Raw genomic sequence first — 24,273 nt, 5'->3', positions numbered from 1 at the left:
TGTGGAGGACCGTCTCTCTCTGGGACGCACTCCGCGATCCTATTCCAACGGTCCCCACGTGGGCAGATTGGATTTTCCAACTGCCACGGTGGATATCGTGTCTCTCCTCAAGGCCCCGGACTCGCATGAGTCTTCTGTCTCTCCGCCTCGCCAAATCCAGCAAGTTGCTCAACCACCTTCGATCAAGGCCTCAACCACCCCGCCCCGGCACGCTGCGCCTGTTGCGCCGCCGCCTGTAGCTCCAACACAGATGCCCGCTGGCAGGCGAAGCATGCCTGCGCACGCCACGGATCAGCAACCCGTCAAGAAGCAGAGCAAGTGGTCGCCAGAGGAAGATGCACTCATAATCGAGCTTCGAGGGAGTGGCATGAAGTGGGAGGACATCTCCAAGCGTCTGCCAGGCCGGAGTGCCATAAGCTGCCGCCTACACTACCAGAACTACCTCGAGAGACGAAGCGAATGGGACGAAGAGCGCAAGAACAAGCTTGCCCGGTTGTATGAGAGGTAAGCATGCCACACCGGACCACTGGATGGAGCGAGCCTACATCGAGTGGCCCTCGCGTTCCAAGGCAGAGCTAACATGAAGCCAGATTCAAGCCAGAAATGTGGGCCAAGGTTGCGGAAGAGATGGCAGTTCCCTGGCGAGCAGCCGAGGCCATGCACTGGCAACTCGGTGAAGCGGACATGGCTCGACGAGCAGGTGTTATCCCCTTCTCCCTAGCCGCCGTCAACGTCGACAGCAACAACAGCCACCGAAGCTCTCCCTCACGCAGCCACGTCCACTCCTCGTCGCAGGGCAGCATGCCTCGTGATCTCGGGGCTCCTTCGCCTCGAGCAATGTACAGCAGAGCACCCCCGATGCCAGTTGCCAGCAGCCGAACCATTGTCCGCCGAGAATCTATCCCTCCGCCGCCTCCTCCTCCAATGGCCATGGGCCCGGACCACCCCAAGGAAGTTCACTACGTGCCAGGACCAGGGCTGGCCCCGATCCAGAACCAACCACCACCTAGGAGTGCGGGTATGCTTCCCGGTGTTGCTGAACTCACTACTGGTGTCAGCCCATACAGCACTCCCGCCGGAGCCCCCAATGTTGGATCCATCGCGGCAGCGAGCCAAGGACCCCTCTTTTCCAGCCTCGCCAGCTACTCGATGGAATCTGCTGGATCAAAGCGACGGGCTTCAAGCCCAGACCGACTTCAACACGAGGCGAACCACCGACGACGCATGGCATAAGACAGTCTACTCTGTTCATGTTGACTGACAATGGGACGAGCGGGCGAACTCTGGAGTTGGAATTCTTGGTCTTTATCGGCATTTCCTTTGCGGGTTGATTTTGCAAAGGATGGTGTTTTGGTCACTGCGAGCGACGATGGGTTTCACTACGATGGTATGGACAAGAGGGACTGCATGGGCTGCATCGGCATGGAACGACATGAGAGGGGATCTCGTCTCTGCCTTCCGGGAGTGTTGTTTCTTGATTTCTTTTTATTGGATCCGGTTGACCGGAAAGAATGAGTGGGCTTGGGCATAAAGATGAATATTCATTCGACTTACACAACAGCATATCTACAGATGGATGGTATCAACCGACGACGGGATGGGATAAGATGGAATAAGGGAAGGATGGCTTGATTTGATGAAAAATCCCGAAAAAAACGTCGGACTCTAAAGTTTTCGATTCTTTGACTTGTCTTTTTTACTAGCTACGGCCTTGTTTTATTCTATTCTTTGTTTTTGTCATTTCTTCAGCATGGGTCAGAGGCGTCTCGAGAGGAAGCGAAGGATGGATGGATTGTTGGTTGGAAAGCATCTGGGGCCAGGGGGACTCGGCCAGGGGGTGGCCTTTGGAAAAAAGGAGTTGAAAATGCAAGGTTGTCTTTTTTATTTGTTGCACAGCACAGCATCTGTCTTGAGTTGAAAGAGAGGCTCTGACCAAGAAGGAGGGGAAGAGCATGTTGTTTTTATTGTCTTGATAGATTATGTCGAGGATAGAGGGAGACTAGTGGATATCTTAGTGTTGTACAGTTACTCATGTTACGTATTACCTTTTTAAGAAAACTCTTGGATGAGAATGGTCGAGTCACGGCGAGTTACAGTTTCTACTTTATGCGTTGTGTATGGCAAGCATCCGTTTGCGGGAGCGGAGTGAGCTCGCCTCGGGGGAGAAGAATAGGCTTCAAGTCGGTGAGTAGGTATCCGAATATCAAACGCCTACGAGCCAACCCTTGTAATGGATGGATGCTCCGACTCGATCTCGATTCCCATTGTAGCACCTCCTCTGCCGTCTCAGGCCGCCGGCCGACTACATACCACCCACCAGTTGTCCCTCTCGTAGCCGCTCTCCTCAACCTTGCCCCCAGCCGCCACGACGTCCTCCTCGAGCTCACCCTCGCGGTACAGGTGGTAGTAGCGCTGGTACGTGCCGCCCGGCTCCTCACCCTTTGGCTTGCGCATCACCCACGAGACGAGCCTGTCCTGGTCGCTGCCCGTGTCCCACCCGCGGCGGCTCGACGCCTGCTCCAGCGCCCACACATAGACGAGCACGCGGCCGGCCTTGGGGGTAACGCAGTCCAGCAGAGCGGCGACGGCCTCTTGCCGACGGGCGCGGGTGGACATGTGGTGCACTACAGCGATGCAGATGACAAAGTCGGCGGCGGCTCGCCGGTAGGGGAGAGCGAAGCCATCAGCAACGGCAACGTCGACATCCGAGACCCTTGGGTCGTCGTCCTTGCCATCAGCACGAGGCCGCCGTAGCTCGGTCCGGGCAAGCTTGACGAGTGCAGGGCTCCGGTCGGAGCCTAGCAGGTGCACGGCCGGGTTGACGCGCAGGTACTTGCCGTTGCCACAGCCGACGTCAAGGCCGATGCTGCCGGGCGACTGGTCTTGGAGGAAGCTGGCGACACGAGGCCAGGGCTTGTGGCGGGTAGCTGAGAAGTGCGGCGCGATGGCCTCGTAGACGGCGTGCACGTGGGTAGCCTCGTAAGTTTCCGGGGCCTCTGCAGCCTCAGAGGGTGAGAATACCTCTGTAGCGGATGGTTCCTGAGGTTGGGCGCCTTGTTGATGCTGAGGGTTGGGTTGCTCGAGTGGCCCGTTCCCTTGATCGCCAGCCGGCGTCGCCGACGAACCACTCGCCATAATTCCTGGGGGATATCTTCAACAGGGACCCTTGTTTATCAGAAGCCTGAAGAGGGGGGGGGGGCGTGTGGAAGCTGGAGGAACGGCTTGAGTTTGATATGGTTGTTGGTTGTGTTGTGTTGGTGAGATGGGGTTTAATTTCTTGCAACTTACAGGCGTGGTGGTGTTTTTTTTCCTTAGCGGAGGTGTGAGTTGTGGCCCGCCGATTAGTGGAGTAAATGGTCTGGGGCGGCTCCGCGTGGCTGAAGGAACATGCATTCCGTTGAAGATCTGGCCCTGCCCGTGATGGACCGACTCTGCGACAAGGACATTATCATAGTTTCATGATTCTAGAAGTCTCGACGGTTGAGGTCTCTATATGAACCGTGCGAGAGGGGTGGTTATTGTAACTTGGTGGTTGGTTGTCGAGTTGAACGATGGAAGTCGACATGGTCAAGGTTCTTTTTACTCTGTTGCTGTGATGAGATGAACAAGAGACAGTTGAGTTACAACAACAACGTCTGTTCACCCCCTGCCCTGTTGATGGATGGTCCCCTTTTTTCACGAGGCCCCCCAGTCACGAACACCTCGGATCCGCCTCCGCTCTCAGGCACAGGCATCACTTGCCTTTTTCAGGGTCCCTGGCTCGGGACATGATGATTCTCAAAGTCAAAGCAAGGGGGGAGAACGTTAGGCAGGGGAGGGGGGCGATATTAATATCCATTCCACAATCTCATCTCTCTGTCTCTCTTTTTTGCTCATCACATCACCATTTGACATCATGTCACCTCATTCGCAGGAAGGGGAGAAAAGCACGGGGATCATCAGCCACTCCGCCAGCCGTCCATCAAAATGAACCATGGATGATGGAACTCTTCTCCCGTGCTTCTACGCCCGCCCCCCTCCATCGCGCTCGTACACACGATGAAACCCTTCTTGGACATTTGAGGCCTGCTCTTGAGGCCCGAGCGAGGATGTGATGTGGGCATGGGTGCTCCCGCTCGCAAGAGATGCACGTCATCTCCGATCCGCCGGGCTGAGACTGGAGCCTCGACTCTCTCTCTTCCTTCAAGCGAACCGAACCGTCTCTGGCTGACTCGAGAACACATGCGGAATGGTTCCCCGGTCCGGGCCACGAGGGAGCCACGCGGTCCTTGAGCCATCCTTGCGCCTGAAGAGACAGGGTCAATGCAACGTGGGAATCTACGCACAGGCTTGAAACGAGTAATGAATCAACAACACAACACCGGGCCAGCCTTCTTTTTTTTTTTGCGAGCTAGGAAGGAGGGCGCTTTGATGAACGCATCATGGTCAGATGCCTGCCCTGTCGCTGTTGTTCTCGAAGCGCCCTTCTTCCTTAGCCCTGTCAACCTAGCCATGGATATCTGACATGAACCATCCATCTCGGTCATCCGCTTGTAGCGCCGGCATAGCCCAACCCCGGGCTGCTTAGCCTGTGCATATTGTGCAAGGTGCTTGTCTTATTCATGATGATAACCAAGGTAATATTCAATGCCTCGCTCATTACAGGCTCACTACCTAATGCCCCAGCATATTCCCACTCTAACCTTTTTACGTTTCTTCATTAAAGCGTGGACCTCATAGCCTTCCTCTAACTCCTGCCCTTGTTGAGGGGGCTGTTGGCGTCAAAGACGTCAGTGGAGATCAACTCGGGATACGTCACGCCGCCCTGCTTGAGAGCGCTCTCCATAGTCTCCATGATGACGATGCTCTCGGACCAAGGAATCGAGGGGCTCTCCTTCTTGCCGTCGCGTAGGCATCGGGCGCACTCGTCGGCTTCCCAGAACATGCCGTGTCCCCAGTTGTCCCGCTTGGGGTCCTGGGGAATCGGGCAGGCAACCACCTCAATCTTGCCGTTGCCATCTTTCTTGATCACCTTGTACTCTGTCGGCCGGTACGCAGGACCCGTCACCTGAATCTCGCCCTTGGTGCCCTGAATGCGGATGGCGGGACCGCCGGTGTAGTTGCCGTCGAGGTCGGTGCCTATGCGCAGACTTGTGGTGGCGATGCCCATGGTCTTGTGCTTGGGGAACTGGCAGATGATGCTTGTCGTCTCGTCCGCACCGGTGTGGTACTTGTTGATGGCGGCCACAACGTTGGGGGCCTCCTTTTCGGCCTCGGGCTGGACGTGGTACAGAGACTGGAAGACCCAGGTCAAGGAGTAGATGCCGAGATCGAGCAGGGCACCGCCGGCAAGGTCAGGGTTGACCATTCGGTGAGAGTCGTCAAAGTCGACCTTGCCGTTACCGATGTCTTTGCCGAAGGAGAGATCGGCTGAAAGTATTAGTTAGTTATGTCCAACCGAGTCGTGGCTAAGAGTGGCCAAGGTAAAGCTGGCTTACCAAAGGTTCTGTAGACGGTGCCAATGGCGCCCGACTGAATCAACTCTCGCACCTTGATGCTGAGGGGGAAGTATCGTGTCCAGACAGCCTCCATGAAGAAAACGTTCTTGGCCTTGGCGGCCTCGACAAGCTTCTTGGTCTGGGAAGCAGTCACAGTGAGGGCCTTCTCGCAGAGAACATTCTTGCCAGCCTGGATGGCAAGCATGGCATTCTGGAAGTGGTGGCTGTGCGGTGTAGCAACGTAGATGATGTCGACATTGGGGTCGGCGACGAGCTCAGCGTATGAGCCGTAGAGGGCAGCGGAGGAGGGACCGTCAATCTTCTTGATGAACTCGCCGGCTCGAGCAGCAGAAGAGGACGAGGAGACAGCAACAATCTCGTGGCGCACGTCGGTTACATCTCGAATGGCAGGATCAGTGAGGAGATCCTTGCAAAAGTCTGTCGCGGAGAGTTAGCAAGTTGGCTGTATGTTGGTAGAGAAGTGGTGTAGCTCACGCTCGGCGATGCCACCGGTGGCTAAGATGCCCCATCGGACTGTGTAGGGAGTGGAAGCCATTGTAACAAGAGATGCGTTTCTTCACGATGTTGCTTGCAGGAAGAGGAGCAGAGATGTATCGCAGAGGAGGCACGTAAAGTGACGTGAGTAAAGAGGGTCTTATTTATCCTGAAGCTGCAGCTCTGGCGGGGTAACAGAAATCAATGTCCAGTAGCTTCCCCGTCGCTGTCATGGTGGGGGAGGACGACTCGGAATTGCTTCACTGAGCATGTCCGGCCGATGGCGTCGCACACCCGTTTAGGCTAGTATCGCCGGAAAACCAGTCCCGACTCTTCAGCTTGCTTACCAAATCAGCAGAATATTTAACCGGGTCGGTGTGACTCAGGTCTTGTTCAAGCTGTCTATCAACTGACCAAATGATGGGATTTACGGGTTTCCCCTTGGACATTCGCTGCCCGGTGTCTGCCCCGCGAAGAACCCCGCGCGAGCTTCGTCCGAGGTGGGGCTTCTTGTGTGTAGTGTACGGATATCACTCCGCATCTCCGACGTCATCTTGGGGGCGCTTGCTGTTACTAGAAAAGGTGGGCAACCCAGCTCAGCTCGCTACTAGCTTTCCCGAGCTATTTTTCACTTGGAATTGTCCAAGTTTCGTTGTTGGGGTGGAACATGCGTAGAACAGACATCATCGTTTCGAACAACCCTATCTCGGCTTGAGCAGACAATGGCAAGATATGAAAGTCTCTGTGTTTACTTCTTTAACTTGTGATGATCAACTGGGCGTTTAATATGGGGCGTCTTGTGATTAGACATACGATTGGCCACTCATTGTGATTGTGCAACGCCAGCAACTGTATTGGGCTGAGGCTCAAGGTGTTGGTACTAACACTCTCAACTCTGACAACCTCGCTCAGCCTGAGACATATTTTGAACACGGTTCACACCAACAGGAAAGATCTGATAATTGCCATCTGAAGCCGCCACCCGGAAAGTAGAGTAAACGTTCATCCACAATGGCCGCCAAGCTAGCAAAGGACCTCAGCCTCAAAGGCTCCTCCACCACTTTGCCGAAGCTCGTCTATGGCACTGCTTGGAAAAAAGACCGCAGCGCAGATCTTGTCTACACTGCTCTCAAGAATGGGTTCAGAGGAATTGACACGGCTGGGCAGCCCAAGCACTACAATGAAAAGGGCGTGGGTCAAGGCGTCCAGAGGGCCGTTGGCGATGGCATCATCACTCGTGATGCTCTCTTCGTACGCCACCTATGCTTAAACTCAATAGATATATAGTCGCTAACGCAGTTTATAGATTCAAACCAAGTTCTCCCCACCAGGAAACCAGGGCGAAGATGCCCCCTATGATCTCAACGCACCCCTGGTCGACAAGGTTCACCAGTCGGTTCAGTCATCGCTAGCCTTCTTCACCATTGAAGGCCAGGAGCCGTACCTTGACAGTGTACTCTTGCACAGTCCTCTCCAAACCATTGAAGAAACTGTCACTGCGTGGAAGACGCTTGAAACCTATGTCCCCCACAAGATCCGCAACCTGGGTATATCCAACACCAGCCTTCGCGTCCTCCAGGCTCTCAACGATGCAGCCACCATCAAACCAAGTGTCGTGCAGAACCGCTTCTATCGGGACACGGGATTTGAGACAGAGCTCCGAGCTTATTGTAGACAGCAAAGTATCGTCTTCCAGTCATTCTGGACCTTCAGTGCAAACCCACGCCTCGCAGCATCCAAGCCGGTCAAGACAGTTGCAGAAGGAGCAGGAGTTCCACAAGTGCCTGCATACTACGCCTTGGTCCTTGGTCTCGAAGGGGTCACGATATTGGATGGAACAACGACTGAAGATCACATGAAGGACGATCTGGAGGGCATCCCGCAGGTGGCCTCCTGGGCCGAGGGGGATGGTGCAGCAACTTGGGCATCTGCACTGGCCGAATTCAAACAGACTATTGGGGAGGAGTAAGGACTGTTGGGATTCTCAAACACATTGAAAACTTTGTAGAGATTCGATAGGGATCGCAGTATGCAATAAAGTTGAACTCAACCACATATGAAAAGCTTCATTTCGCACCACAGCAACCAAGGCAGCACTGTTGTTTACCTTGATGCTCGCAACAAGCTATTATCCCTTTTCGTGCTTTCATCCAGTTGTGATTTAATCTTCCTCTTTCGTACACATCCTGAAAGATCCTGTTCTGTTCATCTCGAGTTCACGAACATCTGCCGGCCGTCTCACACCCTGACAGCTGTCGACACTGGCAGACCACCTCTACCGACAAGTCCAGAAACGGGCATTTGTTTGACCTTAATCTTCCCTTTTGGGTCAATAGGAATCGACCCTATTGTCGCCCGTACACACTGACTGCACGCGTTCGCTGCCCTGGGGCCTTTCCATCCTCACCACATCGCTGCATCTCGCACTTCTGCATCTTCGTCTCTACTTTCTACACCTTTCGCTATCATCTTCATAGCTCGCAGGAATCGATATTCAGCGTTTCATTACTCTTTGGGCATCCGAGAAAGCGAAGATTCCCTGGTGTTCATCGTTACCCTCATCATCTTCTCGATATCATCCGCATCAACCCCGTGTTGACTTTGCTTCGACGAGCCTGCGACCGTGATACGCAGCTACCAACAATCTGCCTTCCGAAGACATAGCTACTGCTATCTTCTGCATTTCTATCGAAAATGGCCGGCAACAACGACATCGCTGCCGCCCACGGCAACAACGACCGCCCTAGAATCCGTAAGTCTCCCGCTCTCCTTCATCACATCACAACCATCGCTCATCATACATCATAGGAATTAAGCTTCTACCTCGCGGTTCTCGATCATCACCCTCTTCAAGCTCAAAGTCGCCCATCTCCGACGATCAAGAGGTTCTCGACACAGCTGCTATTTTGGCCGCCATGAAGCACCAAACAATTCCGGAGGAAAGCTCCCTAACTATTTCTCCCGTCAGCGCAAACAAGTCCAACTCCTCCTCTTCCCCCGAGCAGAAGCTGTCCAAGAACCCTTCTCCAAACACCTCTTCCGACAAGAAGAAGAAGAAGCCTGCTGCTGCCGCCAAGACCAAGACCACGAAGCGACGCAACAGCGACATGTCTGATAACTGGCCCCCATGCCCCATCACCAACCCTGATCCCTCTGGCATCGCCCTCTGGCGCCAGGGATGTGAGGCCGTCCAGCGCCCTGACGGCTCCGTTGATGGCCTCGACGTCGTCAACTGGATGATGACCCGACGTGGTGGTCTCGCCAACCCCTGGCCTCGCCTTGAAGAAAACCAGGCCGCCGTCAGAGCCATGGGACGCCAGCGAATCGATCCCCTCAAGATTCTTCAGCAGCAGGAGGAAGAAGCCGAGATCGCTAGACTCAAGGAGGAACGCCGCCAGGCCAACAAGCGTCGATACCGCCCACGAGGCCAGATTGCCAAGGAGAAGGCCGAACGGGCTGCCGCTGCTGCTGCCGAAAAGGCCAAGAAGGATGCCGAAGAGCAGGCTGAAGAGGAGACTTCTGGTACCAACAAGCGACCTCTGAACGACGAGACCGAGGACGACAACGAGGAGCCTCAGGCGAAGAAGACCAAGCTCGATGTCGCCGCCTAGACGCAACTTGCACCTTACGACTTATGACTACTTGATGATTAGATTTACACTGAATCGATTCGGATATGACGCTGGATTGGCGAGCGGATGCACCATGGGCCTCATTGTTTGTTGTTTACTACTAGTTGACCAAGTAGCAAACCTATGAGTAGCCTTCAGAGTAGCATCAGAATAACATCAAATTGCACAAACCATCTCTATGTTGTATTGGTGATGTACTATTTTGCAGTTCTATCACCCCAGAAGTCTACTTCTAAACACAGTTTTCGTTTAATTGTCCATGTCATGTTCACTTCTCTGCCGATTTGCCAATATCCTTGGCAAAGGTGTTGGCTACGATGAAGGGGAAACAAGCCGTCGCCTCCATGTAAACCTAGAGACAACCAGTTAGTTGTTGACGATCGAAATGCCAGTAAACGCAACAAATTTCTACTGACCTTCACATTATCGGCACCGATCTTGATTTTACCCCACGAAACAGCCTCATCCGGTCTCGCACCGGCATCACTACCGTCAAACTCTTGTGCAGTGTTGATGTAAACGGCCGACTCAGCACCATTACGCATCAAGCATGCGTTAGCAATGTGATGCTTGACAACACCGCCACCGAGAATGATCATACCGGCCCGCTTCGCGCGGACAGAGATTGTGTTGATGCGACGAATGTCCTCAACAAGATCGATCTTGAGCTGTAGGGGTGAGGCCTTGAAGGTGTGGAAATAGAGCATGTCGCCAAGGCTGCCGTCGGTGATGGCTGGGCAAAATACGGGGATGTTGTTCTTGTATGCCCAGTAGTAGACGGATCTCTCATCGTTGATCTCCTTACCCAAGCGGTGGATGACCTTGGACGGCGTCCAGTTGATCTCGTTGTCAGTCCCCTTGCTAGCCTCTTGCTCCTCAAGCATTTTGTCAAGGATGGGAACAACCCAGTCCTCAAAGGCACAGTAGTTTGCGTTGGGCACCACTAGGTTGCCGATACGGTTGAGGCCCTTCTTGCGGAGGTCGGCGCCAGGTGTGCTGAATGAGCCGACGTAGGTGTCGCCCAGACACTTGATAAAGTCTTCTTCGATACCACCGGCGGTGGTGACGATGCACGATACGTGGTTATGCTCGACGAGCCAGCGAAGGACGCCTCGAAGGCCGGATGAGATGAGGTTGGACGTGTAGCCCAGGAAGATGGTGGTCTTGTCACCCGTCTCTGGGTCTCGCCAAGCACGCTGAAGTTATATGAGCAGTCAGTCAAAAGTCTCCCTTCTCTTGCCCACACAATCTTAAATCATGGTGTATTCTTCTCTTGTAAAACCATAAAAGGTGGAGCTAACCATGTCGTTGATGATCCTCACGGCCTCGCACATGGACGAAGCCTGGAAACCCATGTGACGCATTCCCTCAAAGAGATCCTCGGCCGTGATGGGGCCCTTGAGCTTGTTGAAGTCGAGCTCCTCGACTTTTTGGGCGTCCTTGGGCATCTCCTCCGACTTTACCAGGACGGCAGCGGCCACTGATGCCGGGGGCGCATGATCGTTGGAGGCCATGATAAGTTGAGTGAGGGGGATTCGTGAGTCGTAAGTCGTGAACCGTGTTCGTGAGTATGAGTGAGAATAGACAAGAGAACTTTAAAAGAATGTCAAAGTATCGCAGTCAGTCGAACAAAACGTGACCCGGTCATAAATGGGTCGTCGGCCGTTTTTCCTTCATTTTTCATGACTCCTCTCCGTCCCGGCTCCGCATACAACCGGCGGGGACCCACCGGCGGGCAGTCAATGGGCGGGCGTGCATGTAACGCGCTCGGCGAGACATTTGGACACTCCCGTTTTAGGACTAGCCTCTCGCGGCAGTTTTGGTTCAGACTTTCCATTTCAAGGCCCTCTACGGTCCCCTACCCCCAGTCTGGGTCCCCCCTCGGCTAAGCGCCACGCGCGACGCTGTTCATTTTGCAGCAGGCGCAGGCTCGGGCTGAGGCTGCGACCCATCTTCAATCTTGCAACCTTCAAAACGCCATTTGGTTGAGCATCTCCATCCGTCGCCCTGCGTCTTTCATGTCGCTTTCGTTTGTCGTATCGAGCTCAGATACTCGGCTGACGACCTATCGGCGACTTCACCATTCGTTTTAGCTGCTCCGGAACTCTCCTTTAGTGGCTGACGCGCCCTTCTGCGGAGCCAACACGGGCAGCCAGACCTTTGAGGCTTCGAGGTTCCACCAAGGCCTGTCGTGTTCAGAGGCAGAAACACTTCTCGACCACGTTTCAACCTTGCCGGCCCGTCTCATCAACACACTTTGGCCACCTCACTTCACCTCGTACCGACTTTTTCTCAGGTGCATGGGCTGATAATAACCTCTCTGGCCTTTTAATTTGGGTCTCCGCGACCCGGTCGCCGCGCAATGTTTGTACCCTCGCCGTCTCCGCCTGCACCATTCTACGGCTTTCTTCGACCTCATCAGCGAAAAGCGTACCGCGTCTTGTCCAGATGCCCCGGAGACGCTTTATCGATGCTGGGAATCGGGGATTTAGTCGTTCATCGTCACCCCGATCATCCAATACTAATTATTATGCTAGGGCGTCAAGATATTCCAGATACGAGCGATCGCGATCGCCACGCGACCGCTCACCTGACCGTTTCGATAGGGCCTCGCAGTACGGTGACAACGACAGGCGACGCCCTTCCGAGGTTCGGTCCAACAATGGCGGCTTTCCTCCCAATCGCGACTCATTCGGTGACCCTCTGAGGAGGGAGCCTCCTCGTGGCCCCAAAGCTCTAATCGATGCGCCTAGTGGTCCTCGTGGTGGAGGATTTGGGGGTGATTTCCGAGGAGGCCGCGGACGTGGTAGAGGACGTGGATGGTCAACGCGAGATGAGAGTAGGGACCGTGGACGGGATAGGGACATGGATTTCCGGGATCGCTACCGTGACGACAGAAGCCGCGAGCGTGATCGCGATCGCGAAAGGGACAGAGATTGGCGCGATGCTAGGGATTTCAGGTCACGTCGCTCCCCCATTGGCCGTGCGAGGTCACCAAACCGAGACTTCCGGGATCGAGATCGAGATGGACCGCTTGGAGTCGACGCTGATAGGTCTCGGAGAGGTTCTCGCGATGGTGGACCTCCTTCAGCAGGATCCTCTTCGTCCGACCCTCAGTTCGGCATGTCGCCGTATCCCCGTGGCGGTGGATTTCATCGTGGACGTGGTAGAGGAAGAGGTGACTGGTCTGCAGACCGAGGGAGGGGTAGAGGACCTTATATGGACGACAGAGGGGATCGCTACCCACGAAGCAGGTCTCAAGAGGGCCGCTGGGGTCGGGAACGCGAGGAAAGGGACCGCATGGATCGAATGGACCGATACGCTGACCCGGAAACCCGACGCGATATTCGAGATGACCGCGACCCTCGAGACCGTGAACTCTTTCGAAACAAGCTGGAAGCACGCGCGAATGCCGGTCACGACTCTGGCCCTCCTAGTAAAGAGGTTTCGCCACCACCCGTTGCTCCTTCAGCTCCCGCTTTTGGTTCCGTTCCGAGTCGCGCTCTGAGTGTTGGAGAGGGCTATGTCTCAGCAAGTGCTGCGGTCAAGGTTCCTCCTACCGCCCCTCGAGCTTTCAACGATCGACCTCCCTCGGCTGGGCATGAGCCACCAATGCCCCCAGTTGGACTAGCTAAATCACTGCACGATAGCCCTCCGATCCCAGTTGGACCCCGAGCTCAGCAACCACCACCACCAAGGCCGTCCAGCAAGCAATGGATCAACCCGAATCTGAAGAAGGCTCCCGACTCCCCGAAGATGATGAGATCCCCGAGCTTTGTCCAGCAACGACCACCACTCCGACGCGACAGCTCACAGTATGACCATTATCACGATGACGACAGGCGACCGCGTAGTAGTGATGCCAAGTCTGACTCGCATTACTCGGCCATCGACAACCGAGCAAGATCAAATTACAGCGCGGAACCAGGAGAGATTACGGTCCGGTCCGAGCGAGAGTCTCAATCTGCGAGAGCTTCAATGGACAGGGATGCTCGGCCAACTAACGCTCCTAGTGCTCCCAGGGATTCTCATCGTGGTGGACCTATTCCATCACCGACAACCGACAGTATTCCCAGGTTCGGTCAACCTCCCGAGCAGCGCATGAGAGAGTCGAGAGAACCGCCTAAGCAAGCACCCAAGCGAAAACGCAAGTTTCCCGTCGTTCCAGTTGTGAGATTCGCACTGCCACCGAAAACAGCGCCTCCTGAACAAAACTCCGAGTCCGACGATGACGAAGACATGGCGGATTATTTTGCCATGGAGATTGCAAAGACCGAGGCTGAGCTCAGCAAGCTAGAGAAACCCAAGCTTCCCACACAGATTATGGCCCGGTTTGCGGCCTTGTCACATGGAGCAATGGTGAAGATAGTCAGTGAGGGCGAAGGACTGATGAAGATGGTGGAGGAACTACCGGAAGCAGTGAATCAGCCTGTTGTCGAGAAGGTCGAGGAGCCTGCGCCCGTTGATCAGCAACCAGAACAGGACATAGAGATGACCGACGCTGTTGTTGCGTCAAAGGCTACTCCAGAACCACCAGCACAGCCAGAACATGAGCCCGAAGCCCCCGCCAGTGTGGAAAAGCCCAAAGAACCGCTTGCGGAAACCGTGGATATTCCTATGGCAGAGAGCGATCCTACGCCCGTGGCGCCTGAACCTGCCAAAGAGCCCAGCGAAAAGCTCATCGAAAAGCCCATTGAGAAGCCCACCGAAATGCCCATCGAGAAGCCTAACGAAAAGCCGAGCGAGCAGCTGGACGAAAAGCCAAGCGAAAAGGCCATTGAGGAGGAGCCTGTTGAGAAGCCTGTCGAAAAGCCTGACGAGATGATTATCGACAAGACGAGTGAGACAACTGCCGAAGCTACTGTCGAGAAACCCGCCGACAAGACGATTGAAGAGCCTCACGAAGAGGCCCCCGAACAGCCCGTGAAGGAATCCACGCCGCCTGCGCCCGTGCCTGAGCCTGAAGCTCAACCCGAACCACAACCTGAGCCCGAACCGAAGATGGAGGACACCACCATGCCAACTGCCGAAATGGCCCCGGTGGCTCCTGCAACAGCCCTGCCTACTGCGGAAGAAGCTGCGAAGGAAGATGAGGCCACCAAACCGGCTGAGGTGCCGGCCCCTGAGCTAGAGAAACCAAACGAGACGCTTCGCGAGACCCCCCGCGAGGAGCAGGTTGAAGTAACTGCCGAGAAGCCCATGGATAGCAGGCCAAGTGAGCCTCCTACTGAGAAGGCGATCGAGGCTCAACTCCAAAACCCGAGCGATGAAGTTGCAGAAAACCCTAGCGAAGCGCCGATCGAGAAGCCCGTCGAGAAGCCCGAGGCAACTTCTAATGAGCACCTAGCAGTTGAACCTGTGCCTATCGCTGTTCCCTCTCCTAATGCTGTTCTTCAAACAACTGAGACGGGATCAAAACCTCCCAGTACACCATCTCAAGTTGATGACGATGAGACAGAGTCTGAAGATGATTCATTCATGAACATCAGCGCCATCCGCCAGTGTATGAGCACGCCCCCGATCGACAGCCTTCCCGACTTTGGCTGCCAGCCATGGCACGAAGACAGGGAATTCATGCGCTCTCTGGACTCGGACCCTGGCATTTATGATTTTGTCATGGAACACCTGGATAGGCTGCACCTGGAAAAGACTGCCGAGCAAGATCGCGACCGCAAGAGGTACGCCGATAATTATGTGCGGTATCTGGATTTTACAGCATCGAATGATCCAGCCGCGGTGAAGAGTCGAGGCAAATTCTCCACTTCGACTGCTGAAGCAACTGGCGCGGTGACCCCGGAGCCCAAGCATGAGGGCAGCGGCCGTGGTCGTCGTTTTGCGACCGAACGAGACTTGGAGCGGGTTCTACAGGCATCTATGAGAGAGGACGAGGAGAGAAAGGAACGGGAGCTCCGCATGCAACAGGAAAAATATCGTACCGACAAGGACGCCGTTATACCTGATATGATTTGGACTCAAGAAGAGAAGGACAACATCAAATACCTCGATCATTCTGGTTTCACGCCTGTCGACAGGCTCGTGGCAGCATGGCGCGTACTTCCGCCTGTCAACAACTTTTCTGAAGAGGAAGCCGGGTTATTCGAGAAGCGATACTTGGAGGCACCAAAGCAATGGGGCAGAGTGGCGGATGGCATCCCTCATCGCGACTTTTCCGCTTGCATTCAGTATTACTACATGAACAAGAAGGACCTGAACCTGAAGGAGAAACTCAAGAAGCAACCCAGGAGGCGCAAGAAGGGTGGCCGAGGCAAGCAGCGATCTAGTGCACTCGTTTCTGAACTTGGCAACGCCGAGGGCGAGACGGAGGAGAACCACGAGACTGGAGAAAACGGAGAGAGAAGACGGCCTAGGCGAGCCGCTGCACCAACATGGGGCTTCGAACAACCAGCTGTGGACACAGACAACTCGACACCTTCCGCCACGCCTGGCAGACGTGGAGCGTCGGCTAAGGGCGACCATCCAGAGAAGGTTGATGGGAGGAAGCGCGGACGCAAAGCTAAGGACAAAGATGCGAAAGCGCACAAGACGAACCAAACGTTGGCTGCAGCTCCAGCCCCCGGAAAGGGCCGCTCAAGGTCCAACTCGAGAGCCCTCAACACGGAGACACAACCCCCTGCGCCAGCCGAGGTTCATCGCCTCCCCACTCAATTCGAGCAACAGCCGTCGGGTATACAACCGCCATTCCCAGTTCAACAGCAGCCGCCCATACAGACCATGGATCGCCCTCAGCCTATTGCTGCCTCTTCAATCTCGGAGGTCATGGCAGCGCCTTCGCTTCGACCCGAGCCTCCACCCCAGCCGGCCATTACCACATTCAACCTGGCCCAGCCTCAGCCAGAGCGCAAGGCGCCGACCCAAGCATCGAGTTACTGGAGTGTGTCTGAATCTAATGACTTCCCACACCTACTGCGCTCATTTGGATCTGACTGGACTGGGATCGCGGCCCACATGGGGTCCAAGACCGCTGTCATGGTAAGTTCCACATGTTTGAGTCACACTTGTTGATGCATGCTAATATTTGAAATAGGTCAAAAACTACTTTGTCCGCCAAAAGGATCAAGGCAAGGCTGAATGGGAGACGATCGTTCAAGAGGCCGACAGGAAGAAGAACCGTGGCGAGAAGCTGCCTGATCCTCCTCAGCCATCACAGGGAGGTCGTGGGAGAAGATACGACAACTCAGCTGCGGCGTCTCGACCTCTTGCCGTTGCTCCTGGTGTCGAGCTTCACAACGAAGCAGTCCAAGCCGCCAAGATGGAGGCGGCTGCTCAAGCTACTCGAGGCCAGCCGTTCTCCAACTATGGTGTGCCCATTGCTCAGGCTCCTGTGCAGCAACCTCTTGTTCAACCACCAGCACCGCCCTTGGCGATGCAACAACACCCTGTTGCCACCCAGCCTGTCTCTCAGGCAATGTCACCTAGCGCACGACCTCTACGAGCTCCTGTGCGGCAGTTTGGGTTCCCCGAGCGAGAGCGTGAACAAGGCCAGCGAGTGCCGCTTCCTCCAAAGGCGCCCTCTGGCCCTCCCGTTGCAGAGCCACGCGAGCGACCTTTGGCTGCAGCACAACCGCCCCTGCAGCCGACACGGACGGATGCCATATTTGAACAGCACAACGCTCAAATCGAGCGGCAGAAGGCAGAAATGCAGATGCGTGAGCGGCAGGAGAGGGAACAACGAGAAAGAGAACGGGAGAGGGAGAGAGAGATGGCGCGCCAGCAGTCGGAGCGGCAGACATTGCGGGTTAAGCAAGAACCGGAAGTCGCCCCTCCACCGCATCACTACGAGCAGTTTGGCCATCGACAGCAAGGAAGTCTTGGTGGTCAACCTCTTGCGAGACCACCACCGCAAGAGGTAGGCCGACCTCCGACATATGCTCCTCCGCCTGTGCAACAGCAACCGCCACAGCAGCAGCCTCCTGCGCAGCCTGTGAGGAATTTGCTCAGCGAGCAGCCGCAGGTCCGGTCTCCTCAGATGGGAACGCCCACCAGCCGGCCCGTTTCGTCACTTCAACACAGGCCGTCATCTGGCTCGCTGCAGGAGGGTTACGGCTCAACAACGCCTCAGGCAGGGACCCCAACTCCAGTGGCGGCACCTCCTCGTCCATCAGAGCCTCGTAAGGGAGGATTTAATATTTCTTCGCTGCTCAACGATGATCCTCCACCGGCAGCGCCCAAGCGCATCAGCGATGTAGCTAGCACGCCTATGAGGCCTTCACCTACACCACCACCTCCAGTCATGGGCCGCCCTCTCCCTGGGCCGGGGCCAGCGCCTTCGCAGATGCGTCGGGAGCCGGAGCCATACTCACCTTATGGAAGAGCACCATCAGGAGGAGCCTCAGCGATGCCTTCACTCAAGCCCACCTATACAGATTCTCCTCAGCCCCAGCACATGGGAGCTTCGAGGGCTTCAATCGGGGTCTCAGTTGAGGCTGCCGCGGCAGAGAGAGACTTTTACAGGCAAAACCCGTACCAGCCAACTTCTCAAAGCGGGACAAACTCGCCTCAGAGCGGCCATCGTTATCCTCCACCTGGTCCACCCAGCCAGATGTATCAAGGCCAGGGGTATCCTACGTCATATGGTGCCGCAGCTCCTCCCCCTCACACTGCATCACCAGGTGGACAGTACGCGCTACATCCGTCGGCGTCTCGCTCGCGAGAGGTTCCTCAGAGTAGCCGTGATGGTGGATGGCCAACGCCACCTCACCAACAGCCGCCAGGCAGTCTCCAACAGGCGACAGGGTGGCCATCACAGCCCCCGAACACTTCCCAACCGCCGCCGTCGCAACAATCTTGGCCAACACAGCACCCGGCATCCAAGCCTCAGACGCCTGCTCCATCATGGGCCCCATCACAGCCACCACCGCAACCGCCTCACCACATGCCCATGAGAGACGATGGACGTGGAGGCCCGTATTATAGCTCAGGAGGTGGACTTCCCCCACAGCAACATCAAATGCAGGGGCGATACCCGCCGCCTGGTCGTGGACCGGAGCCAGTGCCACCTCCTTCACAGGCGTACCCACGGTATGCTTCTACCCCAGGCCCTGCTCCGCCGCGAGATCCTAGAGATATGCCGGGTCGGAGTTACACACCAGTGGGCGGGTATGACAACCGTGGGCCACCTCCGCCAGGGGGCCCTGGTTACCCAGGCCACGAGGCGCAAAATATGCAGATGAGAGATGCCCGGGATCCTCGAGACCCACGAGATGGACGAGATCCTCGTGATATAATGAGGGGATTGAGGCCACACGAGTATGATAGGCACCAGGATCAGTACCGGAGGTGAAGGATCTTACCATTGGAGGTTTTAGTTGCATGATTACATAGGTAGATATTATCCGCCAGCAAGGCGTGATGTGTGATATTTGGCGTACAGGGAGGATGGATTGATTGGATTGGATTGGTGGCCAAGGTTCTATTCCATCTGGAATTGCGTATGCATTGTATGCATTTTGAGTTGTAGGCTCATTTTCTAGACATTGATAACATTGTTTTATTATTGACTTTAGCTACTTGCTTCAAGTGCTTGGACTTGTCATGATTGCTTTTGGTGTTTTGTCATGAAACTTGGCGTGGGTGAGCTGGGCTGGGCATGAGCCGACCCCACTATTTACGTTTTGAACCCCGCCAACCCTAGGCGCGCTTTGGATCATGCATGCTTCGTACAAAGACGCGACAACCTTTTAACGACAACTTTGACGATGGCTTCCAATCCTCGGTCTGCGTCCGCAATGGGCGGGCACGAAAAGACGTATTTTGAGCAGCAGCGAGAGGCCCTCATCGGCGAGATTGCCATGGTATGCGCCTGGTACTGTTGGCATGCGACGGGACTAACGGTCGGGCAGAGCTTTGAGCATGTGCTCGCCAACATCAACAAGCTGAATCGATCCCTGGAGGCTGTTATCGCTGTAAGTTCTTTATTGACTCTACACTCTTTTAGAAGGGTGTCGTTTTTGAAGTTCATGTAGCTGATGACTGGGCAGGTCGGCAACGAATTCTCGTCGGTCGAGGCGTTGTGGTCGCAATTCGAAAACGTCATGGACAAGGAGGGCGAAGCCGAAGGTGATGGAGAAACAAAGCAGAATCAGGAGGACTCTGAAGAGGAGCACGAGACAAAGAAGCAGCAAGAAGCTTGATGGGCACGGATTGTCATGATACCCCGAATGAGATAGATGATTACAATAAGGAATGATTACGACTGAGATGATTGCACTGTGATGGTGATGACAACAAAGACATTTGATCAAGTTGGAGAAAAAGAGTCAGTTCATGGTCACAAGAAAAGTCATCAAGATGTTGAGATGTCATAAGTCATAAATTCATACTCTTTTAGAGTCTTCGATCGTCCCCCTGGATCGGTAATATCATAATAAACCCTTTTCCGGGGCGCCTTTTTCCCTGGCTGCCCTATTCATCATAAACCGTTCCCTGAATGCCCTTTTCCCTGTAAACATGAAATGCCATAAATCTGGGCCATAAAAAAACAATGCCAAACAAAACCGTTGCCCTTTTCCGTATGTCATAATCCCTGAATGTGTACAAACCCTGAAAGTCCGTTGCCGTGCATGTCTATGATGCCGGTGATATCGCAGAGTAAAAGAAAAAAAACAAGATCGCGATGCAATGTGAAAATAGAACCTCCCTATCCGATGGTGCAGTGTAGTCTGCCCGGGTCGTGTGACCGAAAACTCTTGTCGAGTGTAGATGAGTAGAGGAGAAGAAAGATGAGGAAAGAACTCGCAGTGAAATCAGTGAAAAAGACAAAGTGTGATGTTCTCGTCAGTGACTGTGCTCAAGCTGTTCCTTCAGCGAGCAGTAATATCCGTGTCGTGACGATGATGTGTTGGGTCTTGTTGTGTGTCCCTTCAAGGGGATCTCTGGGTAAGACTCTTCTTCTCTGATGATGGAGGAGAAAAGTTGTTTGCGTTTGTGTAAGAATCGATGTGGAGAGGTTGTAGAAATCCAGACTGTTTTTCAGTATGTATGTGATATGGTGTCGTGGAGTCGGATCAAAAGGTTCGAGTCGGCAGCTCATGTTTTGTTGTTGTTGTTGTTGTTGTTTGTTGTCAAGATGATCTCCTTCATCCGTGAGTAGAGCTAAGCTGTCACAAGAGCCCGCTCAGAAACAAGAGTTCAGAGACTCCTCAACATACTCGAGGCTGTCACCAGCGACGAGTTGCTCAACTGCCCACACGAGTTCGTTAGGAGTATGGTTACCAAGACCGAGGTGTCGTGCCTCGTCTTGAACTGCCTCGACAAGAGCCTTCTCACGATAGAGAAGCTCGCGGTAGAGCTCGCGCTTCTCCTCGCAGCGAGCCATAGCTTGGGTAAGCTCAGCTCCAATGGTCTTCAGGGTTTGCGAGACTTTGCGGTAGATTGCCTCACGTCGGAGGGCGGCCTTGGCCTCGTTCTGCTCATTGAGTTGGCGTATGAGAGCATAGAAATGCTCAAGTTGGGCGCTGCGTGCGTCAATGCGCTCTCGTGCTTGATCTATGTCTCGGTCAAGCCTAGTCTCCTCATCATTTCTGTGACCAAGAGAACTCTTGAGCCGGTGATGCTCGTCAATGGCCTCGTGTGGGTGAAGTCCAGCAACGTGGCGAGCCTGAGGATGATACATAGCCTCTGCCAGCTCGTCCTGTGAGTCAAGATCACGATCAATGTTCTGAGCGTCAGTAGTGTTCTGCTCAGGTGGGTTGGTAGGCGGGAGTTGGGCGTCCGCGGACTTCGTGCCGGCAAAGCGGTCAGTGTTGTCCTGAACCCAATTGTTGACGAACTTGCGAGATTGGGTTCGATTCAGAGCTTCGAGGTGCTGATCATATCCCTGCAAGCGGATGTGTTAGCAACCCAATCAAAAGGGGGGAGCTTGGGTCAGTTGGCAGGAAGCGTCTCTCACCTGTCGCAGAGTATCAGGGTTGATGCTGGGGTCTCCCCAGTGGTTACAGGCCTGCGCGTACGGCTCAAGAGCCGCCTTCTCCGCAGCGAACTCGAGGTTCTTGAGCTCAGGGCGAGGATCGTTGACGTTGGTCTTGTCGTCGTTAGACTCAGCATCATTGGTACCTGCAAGATGTGAGTTAGGCAATCTGCATGTGTTGTGCTGGGGTCAGGGCGGATACTCACCTCGAATGGTGTCAGGGAGATCATCAGTGTGCGTCGAGTGAGTACGCTGGAGTTGGTTGTATTCGCCTTGGTAGGCAGCGAGGATCACGTTGCACTGATCAAGGTTGTTTTGGATGGAGTCGATGCTTTCGGTGTCATCGGACTCATGAGCAGATCTCTGGTGGAATGGCTCTTCACCGGCATGAGATTGGTTCATGGCATCATCATCAACATGAGTGCCGTCAATGGCATCACGATCATTCTCATGAAGCTCAGCAATGCTGTTGTCAAGTGTTAGCTTCAAGTGACCCAAGTGAATGTCATCAAAGGGGGACTTGCCTCTCATGAGTGTGAGTCGCGTTGTCACGTTCATCAACAGTAGTCGTAGTGGTCGCGTTGTTAGCAGCGAGGAAAAGTCGGCGAGCATCGTGCTCAGTCTTTCGGATCTTCTTAGAAGATCCCGAGACAACCTTGCGCATGCGACGGAGCTCCTTGATAGGACGGAGGATGATGTTCTTCTTAGTTCGACCATTGATGACCTTCGACATCGTTCGGTTGATCTGAGCCATGGAAACTGGCTGGGTGAAACCCGCCCGAAGGTTGTTGTCAGTGATTCCCACGTTGGTGTTGTGGGTGCCAGACGATTCCTGGACAGGGTGGGTGGGCTCATTGTCGTGAGCATCACTGTCGGAAATGAGGTTATCCGCGACATTCTCATGAACTTGCACTTCGGCATTCTAGGCCTCAGTGTGTACAATCTGTGTTGGGTTCAAAGAAACTGGGAGTTCTTTGTTGACCGATCCAATGAGATCGTCGAAAGGGGCAACGCCGACGTCAGAGACACACTCTGCCTCAGTCTCTGGGGTAGGGGTCTCTTCGTAGATGGTACAGTGAGTGGCACAACTCGTGAGTGAAGGGGATCGCGTGGGGTGAAAGCCCGCTGGGCGTCGAATGAGGACGGTGCCGTGATCAGAGATCGACCACTCGTCAATCTCGTACGAAGTGTCATACGAACCGCTCGTGCAAGTGTAATACTCACGAGAGCTTACAGTGGCTGTGTAGACGGCATCAAGAGCTTGGTTTGTACCAACACTGAAGACTCTGGCGTCTTCGTAGGGCTGAAGGACCAGCTCGAGCTCAGGAAGCTGATCAGTGCCATCACCCTGGGGAGTGGGATCGGAACGCGCCCGCTTGTGGAGCTTGCGTCCAGACTTGGTGTCAAAGATAGTGTTCAGAAGAGAACGCTTTGTAGACTTCGAAGAAATTGTTCCTTCGGAAGAGACCAAAGGCTTTGACTCTGTTGCGAAGTGGGTTAGGGGGGCCAAGGGGGATGACAGAGATGAAATGACTTACCATCGAGACGCGTCCAGGACTTATCCTTCGAAAGAGTGAATCGCTCTTATCATATAGGTCAGCGTGCCATCAAAGCGATAAAGTCGCGTGCATTTGGAGTCATCACTTACTTCGCAGGTCAGCCTTGGCGGACTTCAGAGTATGCGACAACATGTTGGTGTTGTTGTTGGATTCAGCATCATCTGTAAACGCGTAAGTGAGAAGAGATATCTCTCAAAGGATGATGAAAGGCAGGGAAGGTAGATGACTTACGTGTATCGGGTCGTTGACCGCGCAAAAAGTTGGAGATCCGACTGCCTAGGGCAGAAGGAAACGACGCCGACGTCTGCATCGTCGCGATAGTGGATGGATAATAACTATCAGCTACTATGACGATGAATAAGCGATGATATAAGGAAGATAAGATGAAGTGCGGATAGATAAGTGATAGAAGTGAGGCTTTGATGATCAAGTGTTGTTGTTGTGATTCAAGAAAGCGTGGTGTTGAGGGAAGAAGATTGGGGGCCGCGGTTTGGAGGGGGGGTATAAATATTTTTTAGCGGGGCCCTCTGTGGCAGTTACTGATTGCAATGCATAGCTTGTTTTCCTCCTACGCGCGTTGCTGGGGCCGCGGGCGTGCTGGACGTGATGGATGCACTGGAAACTCAGGCATCTATGGACTTTGCTTCCTCCTGCACCGCTAGCCACACCCCGCAGTTAATCAACTGTACCCCCTCTATTTGACAACTCGATCCTTGGGATGATGCCCTTTTATGCGCAGTAGGCGTGCTAGACGTGCTAGAAACCCAAGTGTCTATAGGGGTTGCTCCTTGCCCGGCATCACTCACTAACCACACGCCGTAGCCAATCAGCTGCACGCCCTCGATTTGACAACTCCCTCATTGCTAAGATGCCCTTCGACGGGCGTGCTGGTCGTGCTGGGCGTGTGAGAAACTCTTGCGTCTGTCTCGAGGGGTTGCTCGCTGCCGGGCACTACTAAACCACACGCCACAGCCAACCAGCAGCTCACCCCCGCGTTGACAACTCGGTCACTGCGGCGATGAGCCTTCCAGAATATTCGGCACCACGGCAACGTGCGGTTGACACGGCCGCTCGGCCTTGTTGTCCTGTGTTGACTAGTTGCCCCTCGCGCGTCGAGCCCCTCGCGTCCATCCCCTCGACGGCCGCAGAGCCAAAGCTGTAGAAATGCCGCCATTTTAGACGAC

At 54.6% G+C, this 24,273-nt stretch overlaps 8 protein-coding genes across 8 annotated transcripts; 4 read left to right on the top strand and 4 right to left on the bottom strand.

The window, feature by feature from the left end:
• Positions 1–271: 271 nt before the first annotated feature.
• Positions 272–1,233, top strand: NECHADRAFT_75076 (uncharacterized protein; the record flags this gene model as incomplete). Its single annotated transcript, XM_003054362.1, has 2 exons — positions 272–504; positions 591–1,233. The coding sequence occupies 2 exons, from the start codon at positions 272–274 to the stop codon at positions 1,231–1,233; spliced, it is 876 nt and encodes a 291-aa protein (XP_003054408.1).
• An 866-nt stretch (positions 1,234–2,099) lies between these two features.
• Positions 2,100–3,255, bottom strand: NECHADRAFT_98875 (uncharacterized protein; the record flags this gene model as incomplete). The annotated part of the gene is made up of 2 exons (XM_003053630.1): positions 2,311–3,255; positions 2,100–2,174 (listed from the first exon to the last, which is right to left on the bottom strand). The coding sequence occupies exons 1-2, from the start codon at positions 3,133–3,135 to the stop codon at positions 2,100–2,102; spliced, it is 900 nt and encodes a 299-aa protein (XP_003053676.1). The 5' UTR covers positions 3,136–3,255.
• A 1,370-nt stretch (positions 3,256–4,625) lies between these two features.
• NECHADRAFT_98874 (uncharacterized protein) lies at positions 4,626–6,033 on the bottom strand (the record flags this gene model as incomplete). Its single annotated transcript, XM_003053629.1, has 3 exons — positions 4,626–5,409; positions 5,478–5,915; positions 5,973–6,033. The coding sequence occupies 3 exons, from the start codon at positions 6,031–6,033 to the stop codon at positions 4,727–4,729; spliced, it is 1,182 nt and encodes a 393-aa protein (XP_003053675.1). The 3' UTR covers positions 4,626–4,726.
• A 950-nt stretch (positions 6,034–6,983) lies between these two features.
• On the top strand, positions 6,984–8,048 carry NECHADRAFT_103180 (uncharacterized protein; the record flags this gene model as incomplete). Its single annotated transcript, XM_003054361.1, has 2 exons — positions 6,984–7,223; positions 7,279–8,048. The coding sequence occupies 2 exons, from the start codon at positions 6,984–6,986 to the stop codon at positions 7,939–7,941; spliced, it is 903 nt and encodes a 300-aa protein (XP_003054407.1). The 3' UTR covers positions 7,942–8,048.
• Positions 8,049–8,666: 618 nt separating this feature from the next.
• On the top strand, positions 8,667–9,583 carry NECHADRAFT_75072 (uncharacterized protein; the record flags this gene model as incomplete). Its single annotated transcript, XM_003054360.1, has 2 exons — positions 8,667–8,724; positions 8,781–9,583. The coding sequence occupies 2 exons, from the start codon at positions 8,667–8,669 to the stop codon at positions 9,581–9,583; spliced, it is 861 nt and encodes a 286-aa protein (XP_003054406.1).
• A 289-nt stretch (positions 9,584–9,872) lies between these two features.
• NECHADRAFT_32075 (uncharacterized protein) lies at positions 9,873–11,118 on the bottom strand (the record flags this gene model as incomplete). The annotated part of the gene is made up of 3 exons (XM_003053628.1): positions 9,873–9,956; positions 10,021–10,800; positions 10,906–11,118. The coding sequence occupies 3 exons, from the start codon at positions 11,116–11,118 to the stop codon at positions 9,873–9,875; spliced, it is 1,077 nt and encodes a 358-aa protein (XP_003053674.1).
• Positions 11,119–12,052: 934 nt separating this feature from the next.
• Positions 12,053–19,148, top strand: NECHADRAFT_98872 (uncharacterized protein; the record flags this gene model as incomplete). Its single annotated transcript, XM_003054359.1, has 2 exons — positions 12,053–16,594; positions 16,650–19,148. The coding sequence occupies 2 exons, from the start codon at positions 12,053–12,055 to the stop codon at positions 18,903–18,905; spliced, it is 6,798 nt and encodes a 2,265-aa protein (XP_003054405.1). The 3' UTR covers positions 18,906–19,148.
• Positions 19,149–20,738: 1,590 nt separating this feature from the next.
• On the bottom strand, positions 20,739–23,399 carry NECHADRAFT_75069 (uncharacterized protein; the record flags this gene model as incomplete). The annotated part of the gene is made up of 8 exons (XM_003053627.1): positions 20,739–21,440; positions 21,513–21,676; positions 21,737–22,054; positions 22,245–22,399; positions 22,562–23,012; positions 23,069–23,113; positions 23,179–23,250; positions 23,321–23,399. The coding sequence occupies 8 exons, from the start codon at positions 23,397–23,399 to the stop codon at positions 20,739–20,741; spliced, it is 1,986 nt and encodes a 661-aa protein (XP_003053673.1).
• Between the last annotated feature and the right edge of the window lie 874 nt (positions 23,400–24,273).

This window comes from Fusarium vanettenii (genome assembly GCF_000151355.1).
Source record: "Fusarium vanettenii 77-13-4 chromosome 1 genomic scaffold NECHAsca_1_chr1_3_0, whole genome shotgun sequence".
NCBI classification, from domain to species: Eukaryota; Fungi; Ascomycota; class Sordariomycetes; order Hypocreales; family Nectriaceae; genus Fusarium; species Fusarium vanettenii.
This window is presented reverse-complemented; position numbering and strand designations above follow the sequence as displayed.